We start from the raw sequence: 19,140 nt of genomic DNA, 5'->3' as shown, positions 1-19,140 counted from the left end.
ACAAACTTGGAACTGGCCGACTGAAACATTAACAAGCTGGTAAACTACAGACAAGAACAAACTGGGAGCAAAGTCTGCAGCACAATTACTTGACTGTCTGGGGTGATGAACACCATAATTCCACAAGATTTTGGCAGGAGGTGAGAGATTTTGCAATTTTGTAACTCAAATATATAATTAAGAATAAAAGTATACCAAGGAACAAGCCTCCATACCCACCAGTCCAGATAGTGGAAAACATGAAAGAAATACCCTATAGCAGGAGTAAGTCAGCGCTGCAAAAACCACACAATAAGAGCATTCACATGAGCCGCTGTGCTATCTGGTAATTCTTAGAAACATGGCAGAGGTGACTTGCCACACCGATTGCACCACTGACACCAGCAGTAATTCCAGCTGAAAAATAATCTTTGCTTTTCTGAAGGATTTTCTAAGAAATCGTTTTTTTTTTTTTCTCCTTTAGCAAACCATGACTCATTACTCTATACACAACAAACTGCCACCAGATACAGAAGCCTAAGTGCCAGAAAATGCTCCACTAGCTCACAGAGAGTGTTTCAAGTGGGAGCTTCAAAACAGCTCCAGAACCACACTCGTGTTCAAAGGAGGTGCTAGAGAACACGGCTGTGTGAAAATTGGCAATACAGCCTCACTGGCAAGAACAGGGAGGTTTGTTTTGGCTCACAAACCCTCCACCCTGTATTTTGCTTTGAACACCTTTAATGAAAAACTCAAACTGAGATTCAACTGCAACCTTCTGTTTTTATCTGAGGTTGGTCAAAAGCAAAAGCAAAAGAAATGTGATTTCTGTGCTCACCACAGCGCAGGAGGAGTGTATCTTCCATAGAGGATACTCTGTATTTTGAGTTATCTTTGGAAGAGAAGGCAGCCAGGAGGCCTATAATTCTCTCACACATATGCAATGCATGTAAGCAAGCACAGCATCGCTGTGGTAGGGGATGGGGTGAATGGGGATGTGTATCATCCAACTTGCAGTACTGGGCAGCAGACAAGCCTGTCCACTTTAGTATTTCCAGTGGAACAGTTAGTCACTCCTCCCACCTATTTGCAGCAGCAAAATGAGAAAATGCTCCTCTTCAGCTCAAATAGATGTTTATTTCATTCAGAGAATCTAAAAATGCCTCTAGAGGAGCTATAATGCCCAAATCATTAAAGCTTTGCCTCTTTACCATGATGTATTTTGGAAAATCTGAAGCCTCAGAACACAATGAGCAGAAGGAGGTAAATCATAGGGTGCTTCTTACTCTGACGTGTGGTAGGAGGAAGGAGAAAACTGGCTTTACGATGGTGAGGGGAACACAGCTGCCCCTGGACCAGGCAAGCCAGTTGGGTTCCTGCACTTCCAGCATCCCCAGGCACATGAAAGCCAAGAGGTGGTTACCGGCCACTACGATTTTTTCCACCCAGAAGACCACTTATGATGAAGGAAAGGTTCCTTGCTTCCAAATAAATAAACTTTAAAAAAAAAAACCAACTAATCTAAGAACAGCTTGCTAACACAGACCACTAACATTTAGTTCAGGTTTTCTGTTCTCTGTAAAATCAGGGAGCATGTACTTAGCTTTCCTCTTCCACAGACTACACTGAAAATGTCAAAAAACAGGACAAGCCAGCTTATAAATAATTGCAAAGCCCCTCCTGGAAAAGGTTGAGAGGGAGGTGGGATGAAAGCTCTGAGCCAGGAAAGCTGGGACTGCCAAGGAGCAGAACAGAATAAGGGCAAGGACGGCGTGTGATACCCAGCTCCATCTGTATGCAGAAATAAAAGGCATTGAGGAAAATATCAGCACGGGTTATGGCAGGCGTTCCCAGGTGTGGGGAAATCCTCAGGGGAAGAGCACCATCAACAGAAAATACAGTAGACCTTATAAGAGACAGCTGACGTGGCAGATCCTACAAAAGCTTGTCTGCAGTATCAGAACATCTTTTGTTCTCTAGCCCCATTCTTTCACCTGGCAGCTCACGGATGAAAAGACCTGAGAGATGTTCCTGTCACCAGAGGCTTTTCCTCAAAAGGCTCCTAAAAGGAGGAGGGCCAGGGTAACGCAAGCTCTGCTACAGAGGACACATGGCAGAGGAAGCTTTAGCCCTCTAATAACAACTTGCCTACATCTCAGGAAATTCTCCTTAACCCTGTCTCCTCACTACCTGCAGTGTGATAACAAAGCCAACATTGTCCATCGTGTCTCAATATGAAGCGACTCATTTATTCTCAGGAGCGCTGTGTTCATTTTTTTCAGCCTGGCAACCTAAGAAAACAAGGTTTATGTGATCATATTGCCTGTCATATGCCTTAACTGTTTGTCCCTTCCTATTAACTTTTGAATCACATCGGACTGGAGATAGAGCTCAGAGGGAAATTGAGTTTCTCTTATAGAAATGTAGTTTCTCTAAGATTGGTGAAGCTTCCTTGCATTGGGTAGGGCAGGGACCTGATTCATGTCTCTGGGGGAAGGCCAAGAGCAGAGGCGGCCACTGTCCCCACTGCGGGCCCATTCCGGCCCATCTGCACATGCAGCCGCCTGCACGGCCCCTGCTCTGCCCCAGGGACAGGGAGAGATGAGCTCTGCATGCAGAGCAGGGTCTGGGTTTGGCCGTGGTGAAGCACAACTTCATAGCAAGTTTGACCGCACGCATCGCAAAACTTGGGTCTTTTTCTGCCAAATTGCCTGTAACTTCATGATGCATCATCAGGGACAAATGCCAATATTTCCCCAAGTACTCCCTGAACCCAATACATAGCCACGCACAAAACAGTACGCAACCAGAGAGTTCTTACAGTACATTTGTCTTTAGAACTTCTTCCCTTTTATCTGAGGATGACAAGTGAAAAAAAAAATCACTGCAAAGTCCTTTGTCTCTTAACGCCACAACTTTGTAGGGCTGCACAATCAACGTGGGGCTCCTTGGAACAAGCAGAACATGTGATGAAGCACACGCAGACTGGAAGCAGCACTCCTGTAAGGCTGCGAGCTTGGCTCTCGACTGAGCTTGTGACATTGGCCAAAAGCAGCTCCCCACCCCAAGTGGGCTCTGCAGGGGCATCTTCCTATGCTTACTGGCCAAGCTATTGATTTTTAAGGAAAAGAGAAGGAACAAAATATGTCCCTTCCTCCTGTAGCATCACATGATAAATTTCACTGCCCTTCTCCTAGCAGCTTCTAGTGACAGTGCAGTGTTTGTCTGAATTTTTAACAGATGTTTCTAAGTACTCTTGACCACTGCTCTCTCCTGAGGATTTCGGCAGTGGGAGAGCTCTAGATAGTAATGCAAACAAAGCTGTAAGAGGCTCTAGGGGATAATCTGTAGACACTGCATCTAGCATGGGTGTGGATATGGGTCCAAGCCTTATGAAACTTTGTAAATATCCTCTGAAGACCAGCAGGCTGGACTGACCCTGCCTGCAGATGTTTTTGAGCTTACCAGCACCACAGTGAACAGCAAGACATCTTACAGAGAGCTGCAATGCTCCTGAAACAGCTGAAAGTAGAATTTAAACCAAAAGTTATAAAAGCAGGAACAGAGTGGAGCAGAACAGAATAATGCAAGGGATGATGTGTGATGGTGTAACCACATTTCCAACAGAATATCATCGCAAGTGTTCGCTGCAGCAGGGCTCAGGCTGGGCTCAGCAGGATCTCCCAGATGCCGGGTAGCCCTGGGGAGCGAGCACACTGGATGCAACTGACAGGTGTGAAGGTACTCATGCAGTCAGAACATGAATTGTTTAGAACAAATCTCTGCTTTCATTTTAGAAGAGAATGGTTATCTCGTACTTACGCCTGGGAAGAAGGCAGTGACATCTGCCTACGTTTGCACTCAGCCTCAGCACAACAGGAGTGGCTGCTTCCACATTTTATAGCCACAAGTTTACATATCAAAATGTGACCGTGACTGCTTAAGACCAAAATGAAACCTATTAACTATTGTAGGCTGAAGCTGGTTTTCTAAAGGGTTGACCTATTGGCTGCAGAATGCAAGCAGGCACTGTGGTTGTGCCAGCCCCGGGGCTGGATGCATCCCACAGCCCAGCACGGTGCTCCCCACTACTAGGAAGCAGCCCCCACGCCTGCACCTGTGTCCTGCTGGGCAGGGGAGGCTGCCTGCGAGGGCATGGCTTTGTTCAGCCGGTGCAGCACTGTGACGGCTGTGTCAGTCACAACTGCACCAAAACCCATCCCCCAACCCTATAAAAAAACATGAAAAACTCAGACACATATCCCCACAAATAGAGCAGCATCGCTCTCAACACCCCGCTACCGGCATAGAGCAGGGTATAAGTGTTTTCTGTCGCCTTCTAGACCAGCATTTTGTGAACCCTTTTATAAGCCCATTTAATTTGGTTTCAAAATTCCTCATACTGAAAAACACTTGTTATACATCGGCCCCGACTTCTGCACACAGCAATAGCTTGGTAGTGACAACCCACAAGATATACTTTGCTTCACAAGCTCATCATCAATGGATTTTGAAAGCTCTGTAGCCAACAGACTGGAAACCACATGCAATACAAACACATAATAGAACTTTTAATGTGCAAAGAGACTAAACAAAAAGATCCTTGACCTTCTTGCTTTCCCTTGCATACCATTATCCCCAGTGAGACGGCAAATGGAATGACGTTGAGAGCAACAGCTACCATGAAGCAACTTTGGAAGCCAATTTCTACAGTAGTTAAGCAGTTAATGGCGTTAATCAGAATGATAACTTATTAAATTCTACATTTATGCAAATAGCATTTGGGCATATCAGTGAGACATGAGTAGAAGAGCTCACCAGGAAAAGGTCCCAACATCTTTTAAATTTGATGGATTTTTTTTTTTAACAACGTGTACTGTAATAGCAAAGGTCTGCGTCCATCATTGTTGGTACATCTGACAAACCACACTTAAATAATAAGCTGTGGTCACAAGTTAATCTCCAACATCCCAAACAGATTAATGAAGAAATTGTTTAATTCTTAACCTTTACGAAGCAGGGATTAATCTCTACAGCTAAATCCAATCTCTGTCTTTATCCTTTTAACAAGAAGCTGACATTTCTTACAGAGCTCCTAAAACAAGCAACATTTGTTGAACAAAGAGAACGGCAGGTATCCCTCACTGTCCCCCTACTACAGTGTATATATTATATATACACTATATATATTATATATACACGGTGTATATTTGGTACAGGAATACAAAGCCATGCAACAGTTTAAGGCATGAAACAATGCTATCTGGATATGCTGAAATAAAGCAGAACACGCTGCACTTAAAGGTTTCACAGCACTCTTAGTTTTGTAAAAGCTGTGTGGAAAATTTACTCTTCTCCAATTTTCCAAAAGAAATTATCTAGCAATGTTTTGGCTCTGGGTTGCGTTTGAATCCAATGAAGAAGCAGGGGATTGGATGAAGAAGGGTGAATTGCACCTTTAATGGCCTTCTAGATGTAGCTCTGTCCATCTTCCCCCTCCCCCCCCGAAAAAAAACCAACAACAAAAGGTATCTATGTACTTGGTTTTCTCCTTTGTTGGTGTTTTCTATAGAAACAAATTCTGCACAGAATTTTACCCATTCATTAAATTCATTCCACATCTTTGGGCAAAGGAGGTGGGAAAGTGTCTACCATCTACGCTGCCCATACAGCTTGCTGCAGGATGTTGTGTAAAATGAGCATTCCACCAATTGAAGTTGTCCCTGCATTTTGGAAATCAATAATACTGCTGATACGCAAGCCCTAACTATTGGTTTATTGATGTGCATGTAAATACTCATGTAACTGGGCACATTCGCTTTGTTTGGAAAAAGCCTGCAACACTGAATGTTAAAACATCTCTGGAAAAAATAATTGGCCTTTTTTCTCCCCTTTGGGTACAAATTTCTGTTTTTAAATGAATGTGCAGGTTTCCTGTTGCTGCACGAAGACTTCATTTCAAAATACTGTCATCGACTAATTCTACATTAAATTAGAACAGAATGTTTAAATCACAAACGCGTTTTTGTCGTTAATAATTTTACAGCACGTATCTTCTTCACCTTAAAGTGATTCCTGAGTAGTAAGAGACAAAGGGGCTGAGTTGGTGCTTTTGGGAAAAAAAAAAAAAAAAAGAAAAGAAAAAGAAATAATTTGAAGTTTTACAGCAACTCTCTTTATGGAGTCAACTTATGCAAGCACCGAAGCCTTTCCAGAGAAAACAGGATTCTCCCCACCTCCCTCTGGCTTCTCTCCCTACTGAATGCCATGGCCTTCACTCAACCAAAGGAAATGAAAGACAGACTGAGACAACAATGTCACGTGGGTGAAGGTCAGATTGATTTTCAGCTGTGTGGTGCTGTTCTATCACCCTCAGGACAAAAGTTAAGCCCTTCATTTTTTTTTTTTTCGTGTCTGCTTTAACAGAGCAACTTATTTTTTCCTGAAATTCTGGTTGAGCTCCACACCACCAGAACTATCAAGGATAGCCTAATTTAAAACATTTGTGGATAACATCTTCCTTGGAGTAAAACCCAGAGCAGCCCACACACTGCAGCATTCCATCCTTGAGTTTCCCCTGTCCCTGGTGCACGCAGAGCGGCTCCTTCAAGCAGCTGAGGCTCTGCAGTGACATCGCTGACAGCAGAAGATGGCTCCGGTGCAGCTGCCAGCAGCACCACGGTGCTCCCAGTCATCAGGGAGCAGCGTTTGCAATCTCAGAAGGGCAAGTTCACAAATTGTTTTTCCTCCCCATCCTCCTGCCCCTCGCCGAGCTCCCTGGAGCCGAAGTGCCCGCCTGTCACTCGCTGATGTGGACACAGCCAGCGAGTGGCTGCAGGAGCAGGCAGCCCTGCAGGCACAGGCACAGCCTCCTAAAGATGACAACTTATCCCTATATAGCAAGGGACACCCAGCAGCTGCTCTGTGCACTGCTGAAGTATCTCATGGGCTTCGGTTCTCACCTGGAAGAGCTCTTGTAGCACAGAGAATGACAAGTGTGTGATGGGATGGAGTGGCACTGGATGCTGCTATAAGCCCAGTGCAGAATGGTCAGAGTCCAGGAAGGAGTCCAGTGAGGAGAGCAAGGAAACAGACTGAGAGGAGGGACTGCAGGGAGACAGCACAGGCAGTGGGCACAGCGGTGCCTGAGGAGAGCTGGGGCACCCACAGCAGCAGTCCCTCACAGTGAGCTGCAGACTTCAACTACTGGCTATCCTAAGGATGAGCCGGTTCTTGGCTTTAGCCTGGTTGGCTGCAAAGGTTGACTGATGCAGACTGAATACTGAGTTCAGATCTGATTAGATGACGCTTGGAGTCCTATAAATCACCTGCATCTTTTTTTGCTAAGAGAACATGAATGCAGGTATATTTCCATAGACAGCAAGGTCATGAGAGGAATTTATTCTACTTCTGTCTGTCTCTCCAAGTTTTCTAATGAATAATTAGTAGATGTAGATTTCTAAAATGACCATTTAATATAAATTATATCAAATCTCATTTATTTTAGGATATATCATTAAGTACAAAGTCTGCACAAGTGAACTGAGTTCACTGTAGAGGAAATGACTGGGAATTATGTTCAAAAATCTATTCAAATGTTTAATGTAAGAGATTCCCTGGAGAGAAGAAAAGTGATGGGCCTCTTCAGCCTTTCCTTATGTCCTCCTCAGCAAGGCTACAGTAATTGAGCAGCAACGTAAGGATGAGCCAAAAAGTCTTTCACCGTTATGCTGAGAAAGGTTTTTGAGGAAGCTTAAAGAAGAGATGGATCCACATGCTAAAATCTGGCACAAGGAAGAGGAAGCCCATCCTGGGTTATAGGTGTCGATAACAAAATCCACCTGGAGCCCTCGGCTCCAGTGCCAGTGTCACACATGTTACTGGGCAGACTGGGGTTGCTGCATTCACAAGCCAGTTTGCTAAGGAGGGATGGCACAGAATCTCCCCTAAACCCTGACCTCCCATCTCTCATGATGATACAAAGCTTCTGCAGCATCAGAAGATGCCCTCTGTGGGAGCCGCACAGACCAACAATGAGTCCTAATTGTCAGTGACATTGGTTCTCAGAGACAACACAAACCTCATATCAACATGAAGTATGGGAAGGAAGGAGGGAACACCCCTCCTAGGAAAACTTAAGCCAAAATAGAATGATTTCTTAATTCCATGATGAGAAAAATAAGACTGGTACTTCCTTGTGTCAGAAAGGAGTCACCAGTCTAAAATGGTTTAAAGACTGTGAAGTACTCAAATGCTGAAGGAAGTATCTAACATGAACAGACCTGGTGCCTTGACAACTCCATGTTTTCATTAGCTAAGGCAATAAGCTGGTAATATTAAGCAAGAAGTTTGATTAACATTACCTGTATTTTATACATACTACATATAAATTTCTACTGACTATCTTTTCAACAATTCTGTATTAAGATTATGAAATCTACTTTTACAAGTAAACTCGTCATAAAAAAAATATTAAAATTACTTAAACAAAATACCATTCAAGAGGTACATGCTCATTGCCAAAGCTTGAAGGAAGTCAGAAGCTGCTTAGACCTCTGGTGGAGGTCTTCTGATGTGCAAACCCAGCTTGGAGAGCAACAGCCTCTCCAGCAGGTGCAGGGAAAATATTTCCCTTATTCAATTTATCAGACTGGTTCAGTCCAACAAGGAGTTCGTTCAGAACGGAGAAACTATTTGGCAGATGATCGCTAATTTGTTCCTTGCCAGCCCACACTAAAGAAAGGAGCGAGACCCCTACAGAGGATGCAGACACGCAGGCGAGGGGAGCCACGTACCTCGGCGGATCCATCCTGCTCACGCGGCTGCCAGGTGGCACGGGGCACGTGGCACGGCCCTCCCTCAGGTCAGCATTGGAGGCCGGCTGAGCCCTGGGCTCCCCGACCCCGGGGCCATGCGGGGATGCTCCAGCGTGCGCTCCCAAAGCCAGACGGCTGAAGAGGACCAACCCATGCTGGCACGCTTCCCTAAAGCCAGCCGGCACTGGGGGGTGGAGGCTGCTTTCTGGCTTCCCCAAGCCTGGAGCACAGTTAATAACATGCCAGCTGTATCTGCAGACAAGCCAAGTTTAATGAGGCTACAACAAAAGCATTCAAATACGCACTACAGAACTTCTGCAGGGATTTTTTTTCTAGAGCTTGTTTGAAAAAAAAAAAAAAAGAAAAAAGGAAGATAGAAATTCCTGACAGTGTTTGTACACACACACCTTTTTTTGATTTTTTTTTAATTATATTATTCAAATTCAAATAGATCAGCATTAGAAATACTATTCTATTACTTCCAACTGCAAAATTACATTCTGTGAGGATTGCTTGCAGTGCTCTGCTGCTTGCTTGTTTCATAACAAACACTGAAGCCTTTCTTGCTTTCTCTCTAAAGGCCACCATCGCCTCTCCACCTGCCTGGTCTCGGCATCAGGACAAGCACTGTCCCTTTCCTGTTTGGCATCCAGGACCGACAGACAAACATGGCTGTGTCGTAGCACGGGTGGTGATGGAAGTACTGCACCCTCTTGCTGCCCTACCTGCAGTGCCTTGCCACATGCCACAGGCTCCAACCCTGGGTCAAGGTGCATGAGACCCTAATGAGAAGCCTGCAAACAGACTTGGGGCTTCTCCATGGGCTCCTCAAGACCCCCAAACCCCATACCAGTGCTCCCAGCTCCATGCTCACCCTTCGGGCAGGTGATTGCCCTGTAGCTCCCTTACCTACAGAGATACAAACAGCCCCTGTGGGACAGAGGGACCTACCAGGGCTCCAGTCTGCCCTTCTGAGGGCTGCAGCATCCCATTCTCCCAGGGTTTGGCATAGGCAGTCGGGTTGCTTAAAATTAAATACAGGAGAGCCCCTCCACATTTACGTACTGTTCCCAAGTGTGGGGAGCTGCTGGCAGCAGCAGCCCCCTCCTCCATGGGCACAGAAAGCACCTTCCCACACCTGCCCTCCCTCCTCTTCTGCAAAGCCATGTATGATTTGGGTTTCTGTACTGCCAAGAAAAAAGCCTGCCGCCACCCTGCCAGCCTGTGCTGTGTGGTGACAAGGCTGCAGACAGCCCCTCAAAATCAGGAACCCGGCTCCAGGCTGCAGTAGGACGGGGTGGACCCCAGCATTTCCATGTGTACCCATGTACACTTGCAGACTGCTCTCTGAACCAGATAAAAGGAGATAAATAAAACTCATTTAAAGTAGCAAGGATGAAACAGTCTCTTGCTGATGCAACCATACTACCATGTCATCCTCAGCTCCTCCCTGGGCCATATGTTTAATAACGACAGGGAGAACATTCTTCCTAGGCAAAAGACACAAGCTGCTTGAGGAAAGTCATCTTCTTAGTTGAGATATGTTTGCCCAGTCTTCAAGCCCGTGGCCATGCCCTTCACAGCGACCGCGGCTACAAGGCTGCAGCAAGGCAGGTGCGGCCCGCGCCGCCCTCCCACGGGGTTCTGGTGATGCGTGACCCAGCCTCCTGCCATTCAGCTGGCACTGCTCCTATCTGCGAGCGCAGGGCCCAGTGCTGCCTCCCGTGCCACCGTCCCCAGAGGCCCAGCATAAAGGTGGCCGTGCCGATTGCGGGGGGCGGTGCTGGCAGCCTGGCAGGCTCTTATCTGCCCGCGCACTGCCCGGTGCTCGCGTGGGGCCTGCTGTGGGCCTGCCGCAGTGCCCGCCACAGGGGAGCCTCCGCTGGGCCACTGAGCAAATCCCATGCTGTGTGCATATGGCCAGCGAGCTTTGTTCCAAATTCGTGTGCTCCTCCAGCACTACAAGCTCTCACATGCAGGCCCGCAAAACCCATGAGCTAGCTTCAGAGAATCATAGAATGGTTTGGGTTGGAAGGGACCTTAAAGATCACCAAACTCCAAACCACTGCCACAGGCAGGGTTGCCACCTACTAGATCAGGCTGCCCAGGGCCTCATCCAGCCTGGCCTTGAACACCTCCAGAGGTGGGGCATCCACAGCTTCTCTGGGCAAGCTGGGCAAACTCACAGAGCTTCCACACAGGGTTCACTTGGTGCTACATAAAGCCACCTCAGCAGGCTGCCTTGCAATGAAGCGCACCACTCGGGGTATGCCGTGAAGCCACCTTGTCTTCCAAGGTCACCATGCACCATTACACTCTGAAAAGTGCCCCTGTGTGCCTTCAGCTCACAGTTCAGCTACAGGGCTACGCACAACAGGGCTATGCACAACACACATGCATTTCCCAGGCAGCCCAGCCCAGTGCATCCCACCCCACCTGCCGCTGCAGGACCCAGCCTTCCAGAGCTCTCAGCACCAGCAGGCACAAACGCCAACCAGCAGGACAAATGCGGGCCCCAAGAGGGGACGGCTGAGACAAAATAAGGACAGGACCCCACGATCGCAGCCCCTCAAGGAACCAACAGCATGAAGCCTGCCCTGGTACCTGTTGTCAGAGCTAGGCAGTGAGAGCTGAGGGCTCCAGGGAAAATCCATGTTTTTACAGTTTACTATATTACAGAGCTTTTCTGGTGCCAATTTGAAAACACTGCCATGACCTCTGGAAAGAAGGAAACCTGCATTTCAGCACAACAATGTAGAAAAGAACAAAAAAAGGAAATGTTATTTTTTTTAGGTTTGAAACACTAGTCAGGTTAAGAAAAAGGAGCAAAATTCTGGCAAGGACAGGAGCACTCAGACCAAGCCACAACACAGTAATTAGGGCCAGTAGGTCATTAGAGCCACAGCTGTATAAGCTAGGTGTATAATTAAGACTCCACACTGCTTTTTTCACAACTGTATTTCAGTTTCTTTTGAGGAGGATGATCAGTAATTCATTAATTTAAAAAAGCAACACCAGCAGCAAAACACCTGAAAATCTATAACTTGCCAATCAGGTGCAACAAAAGATTATAATTTAGGGGAAGGCTAATTTGGGAAATACATGCAAGAAGTCTATCTTTGTCAAGTAGAAGTCAAGTAGTACAAAGTACTGCCTGATTAAAGCATCGCTGAGATGCGGTCACTTCTTGGCAAACTGCTGTGTATGGTTTCTGGATGAGCATCCTGCATATACAGTTGCATGGCAATTATAATTCTTGCAGCAGGTGAAAGACAAGAAAATGCAAAATTATACACTAGCATGAAACAGTTACAATACCTCATTTCAAATGCAAGCCTAGTGTACAAGTTACAGGGCATTTAACAGGAGCAACTGCAAGACTTTAATTATAAACTAGTTCCTACCGTACAGTAGTTTAGAAAAATCAGCCGCTTCCCAGCTGGCAATATCCATATATAGCTCTGCTGCTGTTTGAAACAGACAACCTGTAAAGTTATCAACAACAGAAGAGGACCTCATGAAATGCTCAGAGACCCCAGCGTAACCTACTTCTGTCCAGTTCATTGAGGCACTAATTTGCCTTAAAACACTCTACGTTCAGCTGAGAAACCAAAGGAAAAAGGTTTACATGAGGCTATGCTGGGAGGAAAGGGCTGGCATGGGTGGAGAATGCAAAAATAGCACACTAAACCAGGCTACCACACGTGAACTAATGTCAGCTCTTGGGGCTTGTAGCCACTTTTCATCAGACAACAAACAATTCAGCATTGCAGAACAGTTGTTTGACGCATCCACTGAACACCCTCATCTGTAAGTTCACAAGCAATCCTGTACTCTTGTACACGGTGCTGTGCTGTGCCATAACATCTACACTAACAGAGTGTACAAAAACATACAGAAAGGACTGCAAGTAATGCCGGTGGCAATGACTGAGTCTTCCTGAGTGAAGGGGACATGGGACAGGAGCAAGTTTTAAATTAATTTTAAAAACTTAACACATCCAGTGTATGCATTGGGTGTTTCTGTCTGTTCTTTGGGCATTTTAAAGCTGCTCTCTGTCTCGTGCCCAAGGTTAGGGTAGGAAAGCATGTATGCCAGGAGCTGGTGAGGACACATGATGCCTGCTCAACACGCACTGTCCCCGCTGGGGCCCCTCAGATCCCTCAGGTACTAGGAGCCCCCAGGCTGCATCTGGGGCATCCAGCATGTGCAAAGGGCACAGAGGCTCCTGATGCTGCCAGGAGAATACCTCCACCAGGCTAGCAACAAAGGAATGCCGCACACTTACGCTACGAGACATGTCTAGATATCAGCAATGTTTTGTCCTCAAAGAAACAAGCCTGAAATGCACAAAAAAGCAAGGGGGGAGGGGGGGGGAGGGGGGGGATGGCTGTTTGTTACTTTCTTACATGTCAAAGAAGCTGTGTTCAAACTGTATTATAACTTCAGCCCACTGTAATGAATTTCTGAGGGACTCCTGTGAAATAGATGGTTTATCCTATTCTTTGGAGTGAGCCCCTATAATCCTGCAGCATTCCTGAGCTACGATGCCTTCCTAACTTCAGCATCCCAGAGGAAGTCATTAGTTATGTTGTATTATCAGCCTGGTGATATTATCAGTACAAATATTACCTGTATCGATCTGGAGCCATGTAGACACGATTGAACACCCTGCTTCAGATTAAGACATGAAACTCTGGCTTGCCCAGAGGTCAGGCACTGCGTTACAACCTCAGATGTGTCAGGCGGGCATTAGAGACAAAAGAAAACAGGGCAACTCAGGACGCAGCTCACATGGTGGGGAACATCTCTAAACACACCGTGCTTCCTAGCACTCCTTAGATTCTCACCCTGGTGGTGCAAGTCTTGCCAGGTGAGCTAAACAAAAATGTGTTTTTTAAATGCTTTGAACAAAAATTCTTGTGGTTATTGAACCCATCAGTGGGTTTGAACTCGAAAGCTGTTTTTCCTCATGGTAAGACACGTAAATATCAAGCAACATTCCAGATTGTCTTCGTGGAAACATTCTCATTCCAGAATAGAGGAATGCAACCTTCCCGCTCACATTAAATAACTTCATGACACTAGATTAAACCAAAGAGAAAACAGGCACTCTTATTCTGGAACAAGCATTTCCTCACATGGAGATAATCAGCACCTACTACGCGTATATGCAGATGATTATATGGTGCCTTTTTATGACAAAATGTCTTTGTAAATCATCCACACATGTGAAGACAGTAAAAGATGATTAAGTTATGCTACCTGCAATCAAAACTTAGCAAGGGGAATACTCACAAATTATTCTGATAGATTCCAAAACCAGAATTTGTATTTCTTAGTCTCGCTAACAGAACACTACACTGAAGGGAAATAAGAAGGGAGGTGTGAAAACATTCACCATAAAAACTCAAACCTCTAAGATTGCTGCATTTTAATGCATGTTGGCTATAGGAAAAACAGTAGATCCTTCTGACACCCTGTCCCCCTGTGCAAGCTAGCAGCTGGTCCCCTCCTGCCCAGTGCCATGCCCAGCTGTATCGTGGGGACATGCAGCACACTGGGTAATGGTGGCCACTCCATGGAAGGATCAGAAGTGACTGCACCAACACAACGCAGGGCATCTGTCCCTGTCTTTAGAGAGGACCAGTGTGGGCTGTGCACCTCACATCCTGGCCTGGAAAGTGAGGATTTTTTTATTCAACAGCATTTTCCTGCCTATTACCCTGCAGTAAAAGCATGAATTTTGTTTGCAGAAATCTCAGGGCAATCTAGTGGTTGTCAGCTGGCCAAAAACGGACCCTATGAGACAAAACCTTGCTGTTTTTTGTACTTCCAGACTTGCATCCTGTGCAGTGTTTAACTGGAGAAGGCAGCAAGCAGCCCTGCAGACACAGGTGGGCTGCACCTGGCTCAGGGCAGGGCTGGCTGCAGCCTGCCTGCAGCCCACCCTGCCTGCACAGCCTGCCTCGCTCTTGCCTTGGCTGAGCACAGCTTCCCTCACGCCCAAAAAGGAGAACAGAACCTGAACAAATTACCAAACAAATTAGGCAGTCAGGGAGGAATATGCACTCATGGGGACAAGGACGGGATAATACTGCACCGGAGGAGAAAGTAACCCTCCTGCCCCTGCCAGCCTCAACCTGCCACTGCCAGAGTGGGAACTGGCTAAAAACATCTTAGACGGTTGGAGAAAAAAAGTTGGCAGAGAACTCGGCTTCGGGAAGGGAAGGACGAGAATTCCTTATTTGCATACCTATCTACATATTCTATGCTTACACTCTTAAGAACTTAGTTTTGTGTAAAATCTGTGAGGCTTTTTGCTACCCCCATTACTCTCCTCAGCATGCTCTGCAAAGTGCCCTCTGCTACCAGCTGCTGTGCATGGGGAGCTGTGCAAGGCAAGGTGAGGTGCACGGCCGTTGTTCACTCCACCGCTCTGAGCTTGGTCTTACTTTGCAACAAGATCAGGGGAGGCTAATGCTGCCCTCACCTTCAGAAAATTCAACAGGAAATGCAATGCAACCTAGGGAGAAAGGCATATTTTTAATCTCAGAAATTGTCATGTTCTATAATGTGGTTCAGAGGCCTTTATTTGTGGGGAGTTTTCCACCCTTCAGCCACGTAACTTTTTTTAATCTTGCTACATTTGAGGAGACAGGGAAAAGTACCCTGTCTGAAAATTCTAATGTTTAAAAAAAAGCAAAACATTTTTGTCTATCATAATTACTTACAGATTCCAATTGGAAAGCTGTTGCTTTTATTTTAATTTTATTAAAGGAGTGAACAAAGGCTACCCTAGGCACCACAATAAAATTACATTAACTGTAAAATTACATTATTAATTCTTTAATCTCACTTGAGGCCTCAAGCTGTTGCTATGTCCAATTACCCAGCTAACCACCTGTCAGAACTGCAAAGCGAGTTTAACATTACCTCCAGGACAGTGGTGTGCCCTGTGTTCAGTCAGGTCTGCCAGCGAATCGAAGTCCTGCTGACAGTTATCGCAGGTGTAAATTGACTCATCCTCCATGTCTTCATCTTCCTCATTTCTCTCTTCCTGGCTCGTCACGCTGTTCCTCTCTTCCAGGGCCCGGCTGTCCTTCGCGTCGCTCTCCAGCTCTCCTCCCAGGCCACCTGCCAACAGCAAGGATGCAAGAGAAGGCTTAGAGGGCTGCAAAACAGGAGCCTGATGAGTGACGTCGCGCTCATTGACAGACATTTAATTACAGCCGCTCTTGCATTATTGCTGACAACTTTCGTTATACTCATGTGGGTTTTACATCCTGCAGCAAAATTCTTGACCGTACTCTCTGCTGCTTGGTGCAAACACTCCCAGTCTCCATAAGTGGGTGAACAGTGAGAATCTCTGCCTCTACCATAGGAAGCTGTTGGTGTTTCATCACTTCACCAGACTCTCAAAGCTTTAAAAATTGGCAAGATTGCTAACAGAAAAGGTGCTGAGTTTGAATTCCCTGTGCTCTCCTCTCCCTGCTGCCACCAAGCCCGGTGTCAATGATCTGGGCAAGGGGGCTCTGGCCGATGACCCCAAGGCCCATGCCCGCCCTGTGGTGTGAGACATGAGCGTTCCAGAAGTCATCCAGAAGGACGGGCTGCAAAGTCCCCACACCTGGAGCTGCAGAGGACCCAGGGACAGCTCCTGAGCACAGCGTGGAGGCAGCGCCCGGCTGCCTGGTGGTGCCTGAGCTTCACGTCGCTAACAGGGAGACTCATGGTTCCAAAATTAGATCAGTACCAAATGATTAAGGACAACCGATGCTGAGAACATGAAACAAGGCCGAGAAATAAAATTTATTAAAGATGAAAACTGGTTACCGCAAGCACTGCAGTTCGCTACACAGCGCTCGCAGGGCTCTGCTACCACTATCCATCCAGGCTCAGATGTTATGCCATCTCCTGTACTGCGCATGACAACGTAAATCAGTCAGTGTAAAATGCTCTGCAGCTTTCCATAGAGCGCTCATAACATGACACACCCTTGCAATTGCAATGGAAGTATTAAAAATCAATGCCTGCTTGTGGTCTATCACACCATCGCTTTTAGCAATTAACTGATCTGCACATTTTCAGGTTCTTTTACTGTTAAATTATACATACCTTTCTACCACAACATTTCCATTAGGGGCTAGATATAATGTTCACATTAACAAAGCAGACGCGCCACTTATACAGAGGTAATGAATTTAAGGATTTGTTTATAAAAGTCTCACTCACCACACTCTCCACACTCTGAGCCACGAGCTGCACTGTTTATTCAATAAAATATTTTCTTTGAACCCCATGCTTTATAGCCTCTTTCTTTAATAAAAGTGTATTGTGGTGGTAAAAGGCAATTCTGCTCTCCTTATACTACTACCTTGCCAAACGATAAGCTACATTTAAAGCTACGTTAGCTTTCCTTTACTTTACACATAATTTAACATACACATTGAAATAATCACTTCCGCTTTGTCTATTTACTTGGCACCCCTTTTCACTGTCTCTCATCCCAGACTGGAATCACAAACATTACGGCTCAGTCAATCTTGTTAAAGCCTGTATGTCCTGCAGATCTGATAGTTCATAAATCACGTCAGCTCTCCAGCTTTGTAAGACAGAAACCTATAAAATAGCGCAAGTATATAAATCTGATCTGAGAACCGCCACCTGAATCCTTGCCTCCTGCTGATGGAGCCTCAGAGAAGCACTTCTGAGCCGATTTAGCTACAGCCTGAAGAAGAAAGATTTTAGGCAACCTCGGAGAGGCTTAGGGGACCTTCACTAATATTTTTAGTAGAAATTTTGTCTTTTGACAGTTAACCTAAAGGCCAGCTGATCTGGTGAGCACACTGTGACAAATTCATCCTTGGTTTCTCTCCAAAACGTCATGACTACACTGGGGATAAAGCTGTTTGACTGAGTCCAACAATAACAAATAATTTAACACACTGCTTTAGGAAAAATAAATTGTACAATGTGAGATAAGAAAATAAGATTCCCGACTGCAAAGCAAAATTCCAGAAACATTTTTTAATTCCCTGCTGAATGGGGATCTGATCCTCCAGGCAACTTTCAAAAGTGTCATTACTTGACACGGCCGTATGTCAATAACACAACAATGAATCTTACACAAATCACTTTAAAAACACAGCGTTGCTTTAGAACGAGATGTGTTCTGTTTTCAGCACACTGAAGGAATTGTGCACGTTCACCATACCTCAGGGTTGCTGTCCTTGGAATAATATGACCCTCAGATTCCTCTGCTGAGCCGCACGCCTGGTGCTTGCCTTGGAGAAACCACTGAGGAAAACCTGGGGCGTTTCTTGCCTTTTGCACTGAGCCTGCAGAGTTCAGACTCCAGGGCAGCAGCGGGGCGGTGTACAGTGTTGGGAGTGGGCAGCAGTGGGGCCGGGGCTGCGGAGTCCCCAGGCAGAGCAAGCCCAGCTGCTCCTCAGTGAGCTCAGCAGCATGGCAGCCGCCTGGGAGTTTGCCTCAGGAGCAAATTCCTGAGGAGTTTTGCAGCAGTAAGTCATGGGTTTAACCTGAAAGATTGCTTTGGGTGAGTGCAGCATGGGCATCCCACCATGCTGGGAAAAGAGCACACGTGCCTGGTGATGGTGAGCCCAGCAGGGTGGTGCTGTGGGCAATACCACCATGGTAGGCAGCACACTGCTGGCACTGGGCACTGGGGCTGTTTTGGCCTAGCTGCAAGGAGATGTGTTCTTGGGTCACCATGCAAAATGGCTTGGGGATGTCCAGAGCCAAGCAGCACCTCCAAAAGTCTCAAGAAACCAGTGGTGATGCTACAGCATCAAGCCTAGATACATACATTTACCAATTTGGCAGATAGCCATGGAGCTTAGTGAACTTATGCAGCAGTATGTAGCTCCCATCTAGACCACTAAACAGAGGGCCAGTACTGGCGTGCACCAGAAGAAGGGGCTGCCAGCACCGCAGCTCAGGCATGTGGTCACTGGTTGGTTCTGAGTGGGAAAGAGGCCTTGCATTTCACATAAGTGTTAGAAGCAATTTTTAAGTGAACCTACCATCTCCAGTAATTGTTTCAACAATTTTTGAGTAAGAGATGAAACCATTAGACAGATCAGCCTTGAAAGTACACCTCAAAACTTGGGTTTGAGGGGCTTCTTGTTTTTCTCTTCTTTTATTTTCTGGAACACAGCAAAGGGCCTACAGGGCTTTACAGGAGGTGAATGCTTTATGCTATGACCTAAACAGTCTGGCCAACAGTCTAGAACTACTAAAGTTAATGCTAATGACCCTTGCTTTGCAGTATAAAAAAAAAAAAGCTTATTTCCTAGAAGGTTACAATTTCAAAGGATTTGCA

General features: G+C 46.0%; 1 protein-coding gene across 5 annotated transcripts in view; it reads right to left on the bottom strand.

The window, feature by feature from the left end:
• The window catches only part of ZNF423 (zinc finger protein 423), a 234,758-nt gene that overhangs the window by 130,050 nt on the left and 85,568 nt on the right, over positions 1 to 19,140 (bottom strand). For 4 of the 5 annotated variants that reach the window (XR_005862958.2, XM_046899701.1, XM_046899702.1 and 1 more), the window contains 2 exons: positions 15,732 to 15,932; positions 12,200 to 12,280 (listed from right to left, as the gene is read on the bottom strand). Coding sequence is in view for 4 of the 5 variants with exons in the window: in XM_004944184.5 (XP_004944241.2) it covers positions 12,200 to 12,280; positions 15,732 to 15,932 (282 nt within the window). In the remaining variant the exon portion in view is untranslated. The remainder of the gene's footprint in view (positions 1 to 12,199; positions 12,281 to 15,731; positions 15,933 to 19,140) is intronic. The other variant, XM_414103.8, reaches the window with a different exon arrangement.

Source organism: Gallus gallus, chromosome 11, assembly GCF_016699485.2.
Source record: "Gallus gallus isolate bGalGal1 chromosome 11, bGalGal1.mat.broiler.GRCg7b, whole genome shotgun sequence".
NCBI classification, from domain to species: domain Eukaryota; kingdom Metazoa; phylum Chordata; class Aves; order Galliformes; family Phasianidae; genus Gallus; species Gallus gallus.
The sequence above is the reverse complement of the archived record's forward strand: the minus strand, read 5'-3'. Positions and strand labels throughout refer to the sequence as shown.